At 44.0% G+C, this 15,222-nt stretch overlaps 1 protein-coding gene across 1 annotated transcript in view; it reads left to right on the top strand.

Moving 5' to 3' along the window:
* The window catches only part of Adhfe1 (alcohol dehydrogenase iron containing 1), a 29,595-nt gene extending 26,452 nt beyond the window's left edge, over window positions 1–3,143 (top strand). Inside the window, exon 14 of the mRNA XM_059254036.1 lies at window positions 2,579–3,143. Within this exon, the coding sequence (XP_059110019.1) occupies window positions 2,579–2,662 (84 nt within the window). The 3' untranslated portion in view covers window positions 2,663–3,143. The remainder of the gene's footprint in view (window positions 1–2,578) is intronic.
* The last annotated feature ends 12,079 nt before the right edge of the window (window positions 3,144–15,222 follow it).

Below are 15,222 nucleotides of genomic sequence, written 5' to 3'. Positions count from 1 at the left end.
CATGTCATTGCCCTGCTGGTGTCTTTGGAATACAGAAGTTGTATATTTTGATCTAGTATATTCCAGGTTTCCGTTTTCTCCTTTGTTTTTTGTGGTTTTGTTGTCATATCCAAGGAATCATTGCCAAGCCTGACGTCATCAGGATTTTCCACGATGCGTTCTTTCAGGGGGTTTAGGGTTTATGCCTGGAGCTCACCTTCCTTCTCCCGAGGAGAAACAGGCGATGCACATCTACAAGTGAGATATAAGAATGTTCAGAGGATGATCACTGGTGGGATGGAAAGCCCAAGTAACGTGATAGAGAGAAATCCCATGGGGACAATGTGGAGGGAACTCCAGTGAGAGTCGTCAAGTGTCTTTTGTGACATCCTCAACCCAGACATGACAGCTAGGGAAAGAATGGATGAAGAGAAAGACTAAAATTTAAGTGATGTGGTGGGTCTGGGTATGGTGGCGCACACCTGAATTCCCAGGACTTAGGAAGAAGGAGCAGAAGGATCAGTAGTGCAAGCCTCTGCTAAGAGTGAATTTGAAGCCAGTATGGGCTACATAGCACCCTGTCTCAAGCAAACTGATAGGGGGAGTGAGCTGGGGGGGGGAGTGAGTCAGTGGGGGGGGGAGCCAGTGGGGGGAGGGAAGTGAGCCAGTGGGGGGAGGGGAGTGAGCCAGTGGGGGGAGTAAGCCAGTGGGGGGGAGGGGAGTGAGCCAGTGGGGGGGAGGGGAGTGAGCCAGTGGGGGGGAGGGGAGTGAGCCAGTGGGGGGAGGGGAGTGAGCCAGTGGGGGGAGGGGAGTGAGCCAGTGGGGGGAGGGGAGTGAGCCATAGGGGGGAGAGGAGTGAGCCAGTGGGGGGGAGGGGAGTGAGCCAGTGGGGGGAGGGGAGTGAGCCAGTGGGGGGAGTGAGCAGTGGGGGGGAGTGAGCAGTTGGGGGGAGTGAGCAGTGGGGAGGGGGGAGTCAATGGATGGGGGGGGGAAGTGAGCCAGTGGGAGAAGGAGGGTTGAGAAACAGAGCCAGATTGAGGAGCCGTCAGACGTCATGCTTTGTTTTTTTCTGAGACTGCATCTCATGTATCCCAAGATGGTCTCAAATTTGACATGTAGCTGAGGATGGCCTTGGATTTCTGACCCACCTGCCTCTGTGAATACTAAATCAGCGGTGGGAGACACCATATCTAGTTTTTGTTGTGCTGGAGACAGAATCCAAGGCTTCTCGCATGCTAGACAAGTATTCTACCAGTTGAGCTACATGATAGCCCCGTGATTTTCTTCTGATCCAGAGTTTGTAAACTCTGCTGGGGCAAACGGTGATCTGGCTACTGCCAAGAAAATAACCTCTAGGGGGCGATAGTGGAGCAAAAATGGAAACAGCAGCTTGCAGGCGAGGGGCGTGGTGGTGCCTCAGAGATGGATTGTGTTGCAAGGGGATGTGATTCATCTCGGAGGTGGTTCTAAGAGACTTGCAGATCAAGGGATCCTGCACACAAACATATCCTTGAGACTTTTCGTTGTCTGAACGACAACGGAGGAAGATAGGAGGGCTGGGCAGTCAGCAGTCTTCTTGAATATGGGACCTGTCAGATGCCAGTGTCTCCCCCGCCACCACCATCTTCATTAACTCATCAGCTGTTGATAATGCATCTACTGTTTGTGAGCACTATGACGGGTACCACATCAGAGCACTGAACACAGCCAGGCCTCTGTCCTCCTGTGCTTGCCTGTTAATGGGGTATACACCCAAACACCTGCTTATCACCAGAAAATAGACCCGAGGACCCAGGAAAATGGAGGCTGTATGATGCCGTGTTTGTTCGCTTCATCTGAGTGGCAGGTAACCATCATTTTAGTCCCTTGCCCCAGAGGGCTTATGGAGCCACTGAGAGAACATAGAGCCATAGACTGTTGACATCACCAACTCCACCCATCATGACCACTGGAGAAATGAAGGAAATCACTAAACTGGGAAAAGTCAATATGAAACTTTGGTTAATAAGGGAAAAAACGGATTCCTTGTTGCACGTAGCCTAAAGGGTCATGTCCTACAGAAAGTCCTTTTGGGTGCATCTGAAGACCAAGCTGTGAAATAAGTGGTCTTGAGTTGAGGACAGCAGTTACGTTTTTCTTAGCAGCACTACCATTACCAGGGACAAGACGGTCTGTACAGGGACAGTTGGCAGAGGCCATTGACGGGTCCAGATTGATCAGTGGACAGGACGGTTTGTTTCTGTATATTTGAGCAGAAGGCAAAGGCTGGGCTTTCCAAAGCCTCGTGAGAAAGTAGTTCTTAAGAAACCTGAGTTGTGAATTAGCCCAAACCATTCAAGGAATGTGGCTTGGGACCTAAGGGTGGGAGTTTCTTTGCTTATTTTGTTCCCCTCCAGAAGCTTTCTATATAGCCCAAGCTGGCTTGAATTCATGATCCCCTGATCCTGCCTCTCAAGTGCTGGATTACTCCAAGCTATTTCTATATGATATTTAAAATATCTAGTCATTGTTTCTAATAACCAAACTAATTTACATAAGCACACAGCATTGACACTGTCACCCTCAAGCCCCGGATAACCCCTTTTATTTACTGTCTCAGGAAAGGGTCACCAAGCTTGCACCCCGTGCCCAGTCAGAAGAGGACTTGTCTGCCTTGTTCGAAGCATCAATGAAACTGTACTAATTACGTCAGCGGAAACGATCACCGTCATCTTTGTAACAGAAATTACAGATAGCGGAAGTGGGTCCGGCTCCGCCCTTGCCTTTTATCTCCACACTTGATTCACCTGCTACTGGTTTGAATGTGCTATGTGATGTGGTTTTATCCTTTGGGAGATTCCTTGATGCTCATTACGTAAAACCTGTTGGCCACACCCCAGAGGTTCCTGCACCAAACCCCGCTGAACATGCTGCCTCTCAGTCTGTGTGCCAAATGGACAAAACTATCTATCAAATATACAAATATGCTATGTCCAGACACTGCATGTCTAGAAATTTATCCTGAAGAAATACTAGCATTAGTGTGAAAAAAAAATGACAAGGATGTCTCTGACAGTACTTTTTAATAAAAATTAAAACAATCTAAATATTCACTTATACATCCTAATATAGTAAATGGTAGGATACTATGGTGTTATTAATAAAGATGAAGTAAACCTCTCGGATATATACGTCTGTTTCATAAAAGGTGTTGGCAGAAAACAAGCAGCAAAATTACATGTTAGCATAATTCGACTCACCTTTTCAACCATATACAAATGTGTCTACTGGAGAAACAAGATACATATCAAGATATTAAAATATATCTTTGGAGAAATGAAGCTGGGTGTGTAGAAAATTGAGGAAAAACTTGTACTTAGTGTTGTATGCTTTCAATATACTGAGGTGTTGAAATTAGTCCCGAGAGCCTTGCACATACTGGACAAGTGACCCTACTGTTGAGCAACGTCCTCAGCCCTTGGGTCTTCAGGTACAGCCTCAGTGTGTGACTGCAGTTTAAGGCTGGCCTGAACTCTGTATAGCCAAAGCTGGTCTTGAATCTGAGGTCTTTCTGCCTCTGTCTTCCCAGCACTGAGATTATAAATGTGCACCACACCTGGCCTGTTCTCTGACTTTATATGTTATAAATGCCTATATCATCTGGGTTTGTTAAAGAAAGCAATTTTCCAATCTTAAAAAGAGAAGGCAGGGTTGGGAAGATGGCTCAGCAAGGTAAAGTGTTTGTCATCCATACATGAAGACTTGAGTTCCAATGCCCGCCACACATCCGTGTATATGCCAGTCACAGCTTCGTTTATCTGTAAACTTGACTCTGGGGTGGCCGGTGGAGACGAGCAGATGCCCAGAGCACACTGGCCAGCCAGTCTAGATTCACTAAGAGACCCTATCTCAAAAAATAAGGTGGAGAATATAAACAAACTCAAAGAAAAAAACCACATGATCATCTCACTAGATGCTGAAAAGGCATTTGACAAAATCCAACACCCCTTCATGATAAAGGTCTTGGAGCGATCAGGAATACAGGGAACATACCTAAACATAATAAAGGCAATTTACAGCAAGCCAACAGCCAACATCAAATTAAATGGAGAGAAACTCAAAGCAATTCCACTAAAATCAGGAACGAGGCAAGGCTGTCCGCTCTCCCCATACTTATTCAATATAGTACTTGAAGTTCTAGCCAGAGCAATAAGACAACATAAGGAGATTAAGGGGATACAAATTGGAAAGGAAGAAGTCAAGCTTTCCCTATTTGCAGATGACATGATAGTATACTTGAGCAACCCCAAAGATTCCACCAAGGAACTGATACAGCTTATAAACACCTTCAGCAACATAGCAGGATACAAGATCAACTCCAAAAAATCAGTAGCCCTCCTATATACAATGGACAAAAAAGCGGAGAAGGAAATCAGAGATACATCACCCTTTACTATAGCCACAAATGACATAAAATACCTTGGGGTAATACTAACCAAGCAAGTGAAGGACCTATATGACAAGAACTTTAAGTCCCTGAAAAAAGAAATTGAAGAAGATGTCAGAAAATGGAAAGATCTCCCATGCTCATGGATAGGCAGAACTAACATAGTAAAAATGGCAATCTTACCAAAAGCAATCTACAGATTCAATGCAATCCCCATCAGAATACCAACACAATTCTTCACAGACCTGGAAAGAATAATACTCAACTTCATATGGAAAAACAAAAAACCCAGGATAGCCAAAAGAATCCTGTACAATAAAACAACCTCTGGAGGCATCACGATCCCTGACTTCAAGCTGTACTATAGAGCTACAGTAATAAAAACAGCTTGGTACTGGCATAAAAACCGACATGTGGACCAATGGAATAGAATTGAAGACCCTGATATTAATCCGCACACCTATGAACAAATAATTTTTGACAAAGAAGCCAAAAGTGCACAATGGAAAAAAGAAAGCATCTTCAACAAATGGTGCTGGCAAAACTGGATATCAACATGTAGAAGGCTGCAAATAGATCCATATCTATCACCGTGCACAAAACTTAAGTCGAAGTGGATCAAGGACCTCAACATAAATCCAGCTACTCTGAACCTGCTAGAAGAGAAAGTAGGAAGTAGTCTTGAACACATTGGCATAGGAGACCACTTTCTAAATAGAACACCAGTAGCACAGACACTGAGAGAAACAATCAATCAATGGGACCTCTTGAAACTGAGAAGCTTTTGTAGGGCAAAGGATACGGTCAACAAAGCAAAGCGACAGCCTACAGAATGGGAAAAGATCTTCACCCATCCCACATCTGACAGAGGACTGATATCCAGAATATATAAGGAACTCAAGAAATTAGACATCAAAATGCCCAACAGTCCAATTAAGAAATGGGCTATAGAACTAAACAGAGAATTCTCAACAGAGGAAACTCAAATGGCTGAAAGACATTTAAGGAATTGCTCAACATCCCTAATCATCAGGGAAATGCAAATCAAAACAACTCTGAGATACCACCTTACGCCTGTCAGAATGGCTAAGATCAAAAACACTGAAGACACCTTATGCTGGAGAGGATGTGGAGCTAGGGGAACTCTCCTCCACTGCTGGTGGGAATGCAAGCTTGTACAACCACTTTGGAAATCAATATGGCGATTTCTTAGAAAATTGGGAATCCATCTCCCCCAAGATCCAGCTATACCACTCTTGGGCATATACCCAAGGAATGCTCAACCACACCACAAGAGCACTTGTTCAGCTATGTTCATATCAGCGTTGTTTGTAATAGCCAGAACATGGAAACAACCTAGATGCCCTTCAACTGAAGAATGGATAAACAAAATGTGGTACATATACACAATGGAATACTACTCAGCAGAGAAAAACAATGACATCATGAGGTTTGCAGACAAATGGATGGATCTAGAAAAAATCATCCTGAGTGAGGTATCCCAGACTCAGAAAGACAAACATGGTATGTACTCACTCATAACAGGATACTAGATGTGGAACAAGGATGACTGGACTGCTACTCACATCACCAGGCAGGCTACCTGGAAAACAGGACCCCAAGAAAGACACAGGGATCGCCCAACGACAGAGAAATGGAATGAGATCTACATGAACAGCCTGGACAGGAGTGGGGGTAGTGAAGGGCGAGGGTCGAGGGAAAGAGAGCTTGGGTGAGTGGGAGATCCCAGCTGGATCAACAACAGAGAGGGAGAACAAGGAATAGGAGACCATGGTAAATGAAGACCACATGAGAATAGGAAGAAACAAAGTGCTAGAGAGGCCCACAGAAATCCACAAAGATACCCCCACAACAGACTGCTGGCAATGGTCGAGAGACAATCCGAACTGACCTACTCTGGTGATGGGATGGCCAAACACCCTAATTGTCGTGCTAGAAACCTCATCCAACTACTGATGGATCTGGAGGCAGAGATCCATGACTAGGCCCCAGGTGGATCTCTGGGAGTCCAATTAGCGAGAATGAGGAGGGTTTATATGAGAGAGAATTGTTGAGACCAAGGTCGGATAAAGCACAGAGACAAATAGCCAAACAAACGGAAACACATGAAATATGAACCAATGGCTGAGGGGTCACCAACTGGATCAGGCCCTCTGAGTGGGTGAGACAGTTGATTGGCCTGATCTGTTTGGGAGGCATCCAGGCAGTGGGACCGGGTCCTGTGCTCATTGCATGAGTTGGCTGTTTGAAACCTATGCAGGGTCCCTTGGCTCAGCATGGGAGGAGGGGACTGGACCTACCTGGACTGAGTCCACCAGGTTGATCTCAGTCTGTGGGGAAGGCTTTGCCCTGGAGGAGATTGGAATGGGGGGCGGGCTGGGGGGAAGGTGAGGGGGGTGGGAGGGGGGAGAACAAGGGAATCTGTGGCTGATATGTAGAACTGAATTGTATTGCAAAATAAAAATTAAAAAAAAAATAAGGTGGAGAGCAAAATGAAGGCACCAGTGCCTTCCATATATACATATACACATGTACAGTGTGCAGCTACACACACATGTGCACACACATGCACCATACACACAAAGAGAAGGAAGGGCTAAGGATATAACTCAGTGGTAGAGTGCATGCTTGGCATATGACACACACATGCACAAAGTGCATGCATGCACCCCCCCCACACACACACACACATCTATGAGCCATATCTCCATGTAACCTATGCACATCCTTTCTAGTGCCTTAAATCGTTGCTAGAGTCCTTCTGTCAACACAAAGTAACACTGTAATTGCTTGCTCTGCTGTATTGTCAGGGAATGGCAATGAGAAGAAGTCTGTACACGTTATTGTGGGTCTCACTTCACAAGAGTCAAACCAAGCGATGCTAGCTCGTGTTGGAGACGGGCGAGCCACGCAGGGAGAGGACGCTCCAGCAGGGCGTATCTACACACTTCACCCACACACACATAAACACACAGTGTTCAGGGCACAGCTGATTGAGGTTTGGTCCTTGGAAACTTGTGAGGCCTTTTTCTTCAGTATTTTCGATTTGACTCACAGATGACGTGCCCACAGGGAATGTCTTTTCTGTAATGCTCTATGGTATTATTTAGAGGCTTTGAGATGCTGAATTTTTGTCCCCCTGACACATCTTTATTTAACCAAGGCCTCTTTAGCTTGAAAGTGTTATATTTTATGTATTATCTACTCTTGAATGTGAGATTCTGAATACGAGAAATGTAATGAAAAACAATTTGAGATATAGAAATGAATTCTTCATCCCTCAACTATTTATTGATGCCTTGCCTAACAGTAACCAGATGCCTAAATATGACTCACCAGGAATGTCTGGTGTTCATGTCAACAGTGACGCCGCACAGGAAAAACTTCAAGGCCATGCATTAAGAAACGGATTCAGGAAATCTTCATGGTTTTTTCATCTTGAGACTCATCATTTTGTTCTTTAGAATGTGAAAACATGGAGAAAGAAGTGTTTTGTAACTCGCCTGCTATTTTAAGGATGAGAGAGAAGACACAGACCATGTCAGCGCATCAAACACTGTCACCGAAGTAACGAGCGCATTTTTCTCATTTCAAATCCTAGTTTTCTATTGATCTCCCTTGAAAAACATTTCTGGAGTTCCAGGTTCACTTACTTGCTTTTCTTGGAAGATTAAAAGAGTGACACCCGAGAGTTTATATCACGCTTCGTTCATAGACTTACCACCTATGAGAGCGTTTTCACTGAAACCGGACATCTCTGGTTTACTGAGGAGGTAAACCCCAGTTCTACGTTAAGCCTCGTCGCTGTGATTTATCATCAAGTGCCACAATAAACAGGTGACTAGTTTGCTTCTCTTGTCCCTTCTCCGTGAACAGGAAGGGCTGTGTTGAGTTTGGCATTGTGTTTATAGCTCTGGACACAGCTGTAAGGTGTTTTTAAGTGTTCAGTGAAGGAAGTCTGCTCTCGTAAAACACAGACAAGCACAGTATCAAAGCAGAAAGCGTGTGCACAAAAATCACTTGGCTGGCCCTCTATCCCTGAAAAAAGATGAATGCTTGTTTGGATTAGAAGAGGTACCCTAATGAGGCATGCTACCCCTGGGGAAGAGGTGTGCGTAGGGTAACTGTTCACCTCCAGGTCAGCACTGCACAGGCTGTGATTCTCTGATGCCCAGCAACCCCAACCCAGACAGCTGCCATGAAGTGCCTGGTCCTCCGGGAACCATTGGCAGACGTGACCATCACCATCACAATGACCTGGGGAGCAATCTCCTGAGCACGACCATAGTGAATGGACAGAAATTAGTTCTCGAAGCCCTCAGATGGATTGCTGGCAGCTGGGGTTGGGAGGGCCTGGTGTCTTCTGCTATTATTCCTCTGAGTTTTCAACTCCAATCACTCCCACATTCAATGCAAGATTCAAACTGCAGCGACTGCTTGAAATGTCCCCTGTGGCATCCCTCACAAGGCTAGGACAGCTAACTTCAAGTCTCCATTCTTTAAGGCTTTAAGTATTGGATGTTTCATTGGGTGGTTTTAATCACTTTCCAATTTGTAGAATTTTTTATACCTTGGAAACTAATTAAAACACTCAAGAGAAAAAGAAAAAACGTATAATCCCACTTGATGAACACTGCTTTAAAAGGCACACAATCATTCACAGGATAGAATTTTAATAATTCATCCATAATACAGGCAATTGAGATGACTTCCCATTTTTTATTCCCACCACTACCGTGGTGGGGAGCTGATGATAGTCATGTATGTGGAGTTTTCACGTTTGAAAGTGACTGAAGTCACTTTAAGTTCAATTTCCCCACATTGAATTTTTACATTTCAAGTGTGAATTTTGATACATATTTTCTAAATATGTCCAGTACTTCCCCTTAGGCATTGCTTCCTCGTTTCTTTCCTCTCATTTCTCGTCAGAATAAACTCTAGCACAATGACAAATGCAGTGGAGTTTCATCCACATGGATGGACCCACCAAAATGAACGGCGATTTTTCTTTTATGTCAGCAGAGTATACCCTTGGTATCCATGGAGTTTCCAGAACACTCCTTGGATACCAAAAATTCTAAGACGCTCAAGTCCTTTTTATAAAATGATATAGACTTTACTCATAACCTCATATAATTTAAATCACCTGGAGATGACTTGCATTGTCTGATACAGTATGAAAAGTTATTTTGTGTTATTTAGGGAATGTCAAGAATAAGGAAAGTCTGTATATGTCCAACACAGGTGTGTGTGTGTGTGTGTGTGTGTGTGTGTGTGTGTGTGTGGGGAGAGAGAGAGAGAGAGAGAGAGAGAGAGAGAGAGAGAGAGAGAGAAGAGAGACGTGTGCCGAGGCCCTCCCAGGCCAATTTAATTTGACTTCCTGCTGTAGAACACCAATAACTACTCTAGAAGCTCAAAGATTAGTGTTAAAGTCCTACCTATTTTTTTCACACTGAGCATTTAAAGAGGCCTCTGCACAGTAGGGGTTCTGTGGACTTCCGACCATGTCTTTTTCTCTAGTGGTGTCATACTAAGGCATCCTCACCCGTTGGCTGATTTACAGGAAGCCATCTTACAACAAGCCACAGCATAGGAAACTCCTCCCTTGCCCCCCTGTTGTCTTCAGCTGGCATTTGGTGAGCTGGAGGTGGCAGCCACAGGGTTCTGGAGATGCAAGGTCTAGGGCTACATCTGGAGATGGTCTTAGTGCTGGCAGAGACCCATTGGGGCACAAGACACTACATAGCATGAACAGTAGTGTGTGTAGGTGTCAGGTGCGATTTTCCCCTGAACATTTTTGATCTGTGCTTGCTTGAATCCACAGAATCCACAGAGAAGAGTACATAGCCCGACAGTGTCTGTGGGCAGATAAACTCAAATAAACTTATAAAACTTGCTGTAGTGATGTGAAAGTGAAACTCTAAATCACCAAATCTTTTTTCTCTTTGCCTTGTACTTTATTATTATTATTATTATTATTATTATTATTATTATTATTATATTATTATTATTATTTTTGCCTTCTTGGACCCTCTGGGAGTGGACCCCTAGCCAAAAGGCCTGCATTATCACAGTCATGGTCTATGGTTTGTATGTCTGAGAACAATATCCAAATGCTCTTTTCTATAAATCATCCAGGCTTGTTAGCACAAAGATTGCTACCCTGTGAAAGCTGAGCGAGACAAGGAACCATCTCCAAGACCCCTCCCAAAGAGTCTAAGTTGCTTCTCTAATCAGAAACTTCTGGAAGCTGTATGTGCCCATGCTCCCTTGATGGCTTTGACAACAATTACAGGGCAACCAGTGGGAGCTTTATACCATGCACTGACAACGAGGGAAAATATTTGTAAAACAAAGCACAATTCTATTTACTTGTTTAGAAACAGGAGCTCATATATCCCAAGCTGGCCTCAACTCTGCCGCGCTACCACGCATGGTACGCACCATCCCACCTGGGATTACGTGGTGCTGAGGACTGAACTCAGGGCTTCATGCATTCTAGACATGATTAGACATGGTAGGCAAGCATCTTCGTCTCTAGGCCTACACTGTTTTGCTTTGTTTTTTTCTCCCCAGTCTGTCTAGCAAATTTATAGGGAGCTCTCGTCACAGATTTGATTCATGTTATAATGATGGACATCTTGTCACGTGTTGTTGACTTACCATCTTGGTGTTCTTTGTGGTGAAGGATCTCCTGAAACATTCACCTTGTGAATTCCTGACAAGCTACACATGCAGGGCCAGTGGTAAAAGACAGCCTTGGGAATTAGTTACAAAACTCTTAGAAGCCAATACCTCTAGCTGGCTTGATAAATTAAGATGGTAATTAAAAAAAAAAAAAATAGAGGCTCCCAAAAGTAAAATGCCTCGCCAAATTTTACCCCCAAATCAACTTTGTCAGACCAGGCCCAGGAATGTTAACTGTAAGCCTAATATTGATCATGTGTTTGTATCCTTGGCTGTTGGGCCTTAGAAGTACATTACACGTGTTATATCATCTGCTAATTAAAACAGCTTAATAAAGCAGCATTGGCAATGATCTCCTGCTTATGGATGATAAAATTAGGCCTCCGAGAACTCCTACTGTTTGACCAAAGTCACACTGTTGGCAAATGATTTGGCCCCCACACAGATCTTGCCTTGGGTAACCACCTAGTATAACGTGCTATGCCAGCTTCGGGGACTCCGGAGATTAATAAAACAGTCCTTACCCTTAAAGAGCTCACCATCCATCAGAGGAAATAAATCAGCATCATCTGAATCGTAAAATTAACTGCTAAGCTGCCTTCGAGACCCTCAGGAAGGTATGAATTGAACAGCTAAGTGTGAGAAGACCGTGATCCTGGCTCCTGGACAGGTCTGATGGTTTTAATACCTTACATAGAAGGCAGGGTTCTCTACTTTCTAGAAGTGGAGTTCCTTAAACCCAGTGACCCTCCTGCTTCAGTCATGCTCATCAGTATCCACAACTGTGACTGTGACCGTGACTAAAAACTGTGAAGTAAAAAGGAGGAGCCTGCTAGATCACAGGCTATCAAGACAAAAGAGGAGCTAGAACCCTGTCACCCATAAAGGAGAGCAACTTTTTAGTTCCACAGAATGCATAGGCTTAGTGACAGGCACTAAGCAGACAGGCCTTATGTTCGGTATTTGTGATCTCTCTGTCTCCAAACTCCCACCCTCTCATTTGGCCTCCAACACCATGGAAGGTTCTCTTCAGGGCAGAGACCCCTAGGGACCTTTGAAGGATGCTGTCCCTCTGCCCTGCCCAAAACCATCTCTCTCTTTTCACTCTTCCTGGTTCTCCATTCTGCTCTGCTGTGTCCACCAGGATTTACTGTGGGCTGCATATTTGGATCTTCCCAGCTCCCAACGCTGAAGATAGGACTCCAGGAGGTTTTGTGTTTGGGGGTGAGATCTTTGGGCAATAGTTAGATTTAAATGAAACCAAAGGGGTATGGTCTCCTTAAAATCAGAGGACGAGGCCAGAGCTCTTGCTCTCCACACATGAACACACAGTAAAAAGTTGGATGCTTTCCACTCAAGAAGACACCTCTCACCGGAAATGACTCTAGATAGAATACGCATGTTGCCTTTGCCAGCCTCCAGAACCATAAGAAATGGATGTTAGGCCCAGGCTATAGAGATTTGTTATAATAGTCCATGCTGGAAAAGACAGTCTCAAAGAGAAAATATGAATTACATTGAGGTTAGATTACACACGTACTATTCTAAGCGCTTTATACATTTGCATTGTGATCTTTTCAACAATATTATGATTCATTATCTTTCTCATTTTCTCATCAACACACACACACACACACACACACACACACACACACACACACACACACACGCGCGCCACTCTTGCTTGGTTCAGAACCCCACCTCGTGCCCTGGTTGCAGCAGTCACTTTCCTAATGGTTTTCCTGCTTCTATCTCTTGACATCTTACAAGCCATTTCCTTCCCTGTTCCAGAATGACCTTCATAAGATACACCTTCGTCAAAGTCTCTCAGTAGAGGATGGAAGCAGAGCTCAATGGCAGAGCCTCTGAGTAGCATTGTGAGTCCCTGGGTTTGATCATCCACGCTGCCAACAGCAAAAAGGAGAAGGAAGAGGAGGGAAGAAAGAAAGAAGGGATGGAGGGAGGAGGGAGGGAGGAAAGAAGGAAGGAAGGAAGGAAGGAAGGAAGGAAGGAAGGAAGGAAGGAAGGAAGGAAGGAAGAAGGAAGGAAGGAGAAAAACCAAAATGTCTCAGTGGCTGTCTTTCTCCCCAGAGAAATCAAGGAACTCTGGTTTAGGTGTCCTCTGAACTCCAGAACCTACTCTGTGTGCCTGTCGTTTATTATCTGCTAATAATAAATAAATTATATTTATTATTATCTGCTCCATTTCTCTGTCTAATATGTTAACCAGGGGTGAAGGACTTTGTTGTATCACCGAAGATCTTCATCCTCTCCTGTCCTAGCCAGCATCCTCAGCAGTGAGGTGGCAATCTGTGTATTTGAAGAATAGAAATAGAAGAGGAATGAAACGGCTGATATAACTTTTTCTCAGATTATTTTTTGTTGACCAAAGTTTCCCATTCTGAGTGAGAAAGACTTCATGTCCAGATCCTCAGCTGCTGTGGATGAGTGTTGGAACCAACACTTCCTTCCTGTAATATCCTATTAGAACCAAAGGCAAGTAGTGTTCTAGAATTCACATTCAGAAACAAGGTTCATAGTCCTGTTCAGATGCTAGGAGGTCAGCCTGGAGGAGCCACGGAACTAGCAGATCGATGTACAGAGAACCTGCAAGCTAAGCCAGAAGAACTTTCTGAAGAGCAGGTGACTGGTTGGCATGCAAGTCTCACAACAGCCCTGACGGATGTCCATCTCAGCAGCCTTCCTGTTAGGAAGCAGACATTTCCTCCTTCTTCAGAGCCCAATATGAGTGAATTTTAAAATGACATAATAAAGCCGTCAGCATACAGTGAACGCCATGCCATGTTTATAATTAAAGGGGGCTCTAGCGTATTTATGTTAAAGAAAATGGAGACTGGCTGAGCCTTCCCTTTCAAATCCCTTAATCCTCCGGGTTTAGAATGAGAGACTCAAATTTTTCTCTGGGGTCTTAATTTTTATGTGGCTTCTTATTACATCTTTTATCTCTTAAAACTCTAAATCCCTTCAACATAGCTTCGTTCCTTCTGCAGCTGAACTGGCAGCAGGCTGATCTTTTTATGGGTGGGTAATGGATTTGGTCTGATTGCTGACATGGGAACAATGGGAGGATAAACAATTCCATTTGTGACCATGCAATTCCCCATCTGTTGAATGCATTCATGACTGGAGTGCTGCGCAGGGACAGATGAATGAACCTGCCACGCTGACGTTAATGACATCCGTCATACAACTGACATGTGGCTTCATAAATCAAGAGCTAATGGCAATACTGGTTGCTCATGTCGTGAACAAGCCATCTGATTAAATGCCTAAGCATTTACCTTGACATTGGGCCTGGTGACCTGACTTCTTTTATTTCTGCTCTCACCATAAAACTCTAGGAAAGAGAATATTTGTAGAAGTTGCACATACTGGTGGAGCAGTTGCTGGCATGCACCTGGCTGCAACCTGCAGGACTGCAATTAACAAAGGAATAGTTGACTTAAAGCTGGCTTCAAAATCAAATTTTGGTGATGGAGAAAGCAGTATAAACGAAAACAAAAAGTTGATCAAGTACAAAGTCCAGGAGCTAGTGAGGATCCACATTGTTCAATATGGTGGCCAACAGACATATGAGCCATTGAAATGTGCTGTCCATAGGAAATACACACCATATTCCCAAGACAGTGTGAAAAAAACACAGTGAATCAAAATTAACTTCTTTGTTAAAATGAAGTAATTCAACTATCTCATTAATGATTTTTTTATATTGGTTACATGGTTAAATGAGGATTTTTTAGATTTTTAATTAAATAAAAATTGTTTTTTTTGTGCCGGGCGGTGGTGGTGCACGCCTTTAATCCCAGCACTCGGGAGGCAGAGCCAGGTGGATCTCTGTGAGTTCGAGGCCAGCCTGGGCTACCAAGTGAGTCCCAGGAAAGGCGCAAAGCTACACAGAGAAACCCTGTCTCAAAAAAACCAAAAAAAAAAAAAAAATGTTTTTTTTTAACCTCTCTTCCTCTGAACTTGTGGCTTTTTTTCTTTCTTTTTTCCTTCTTTTGTAGGTTTTTTTCAGTGTTGGGCAGAGTAAACAAACCTTCTATCACTAAACTACACCCTCACTCTATGAACTTGCAGCTTTTTAATTT

This window comes from Peromyscus eremicus, chromosome 2 (genome assembly GCF_949786415.1).
Source record: "Peromyscus eremicus chromosome 2, PerEre_H2_v1, whole genome shotgun sequence".
Classification (NCBI taxonomy): Eukaryota; Metazoa; Chordata; class Mammalia; order Rodentia; family Cricetidae; genus Peromyscus; species Peromyscus eremicus.
This window is presented reverse-complemented; position numbering and strand designations above follow the sequence as displayed.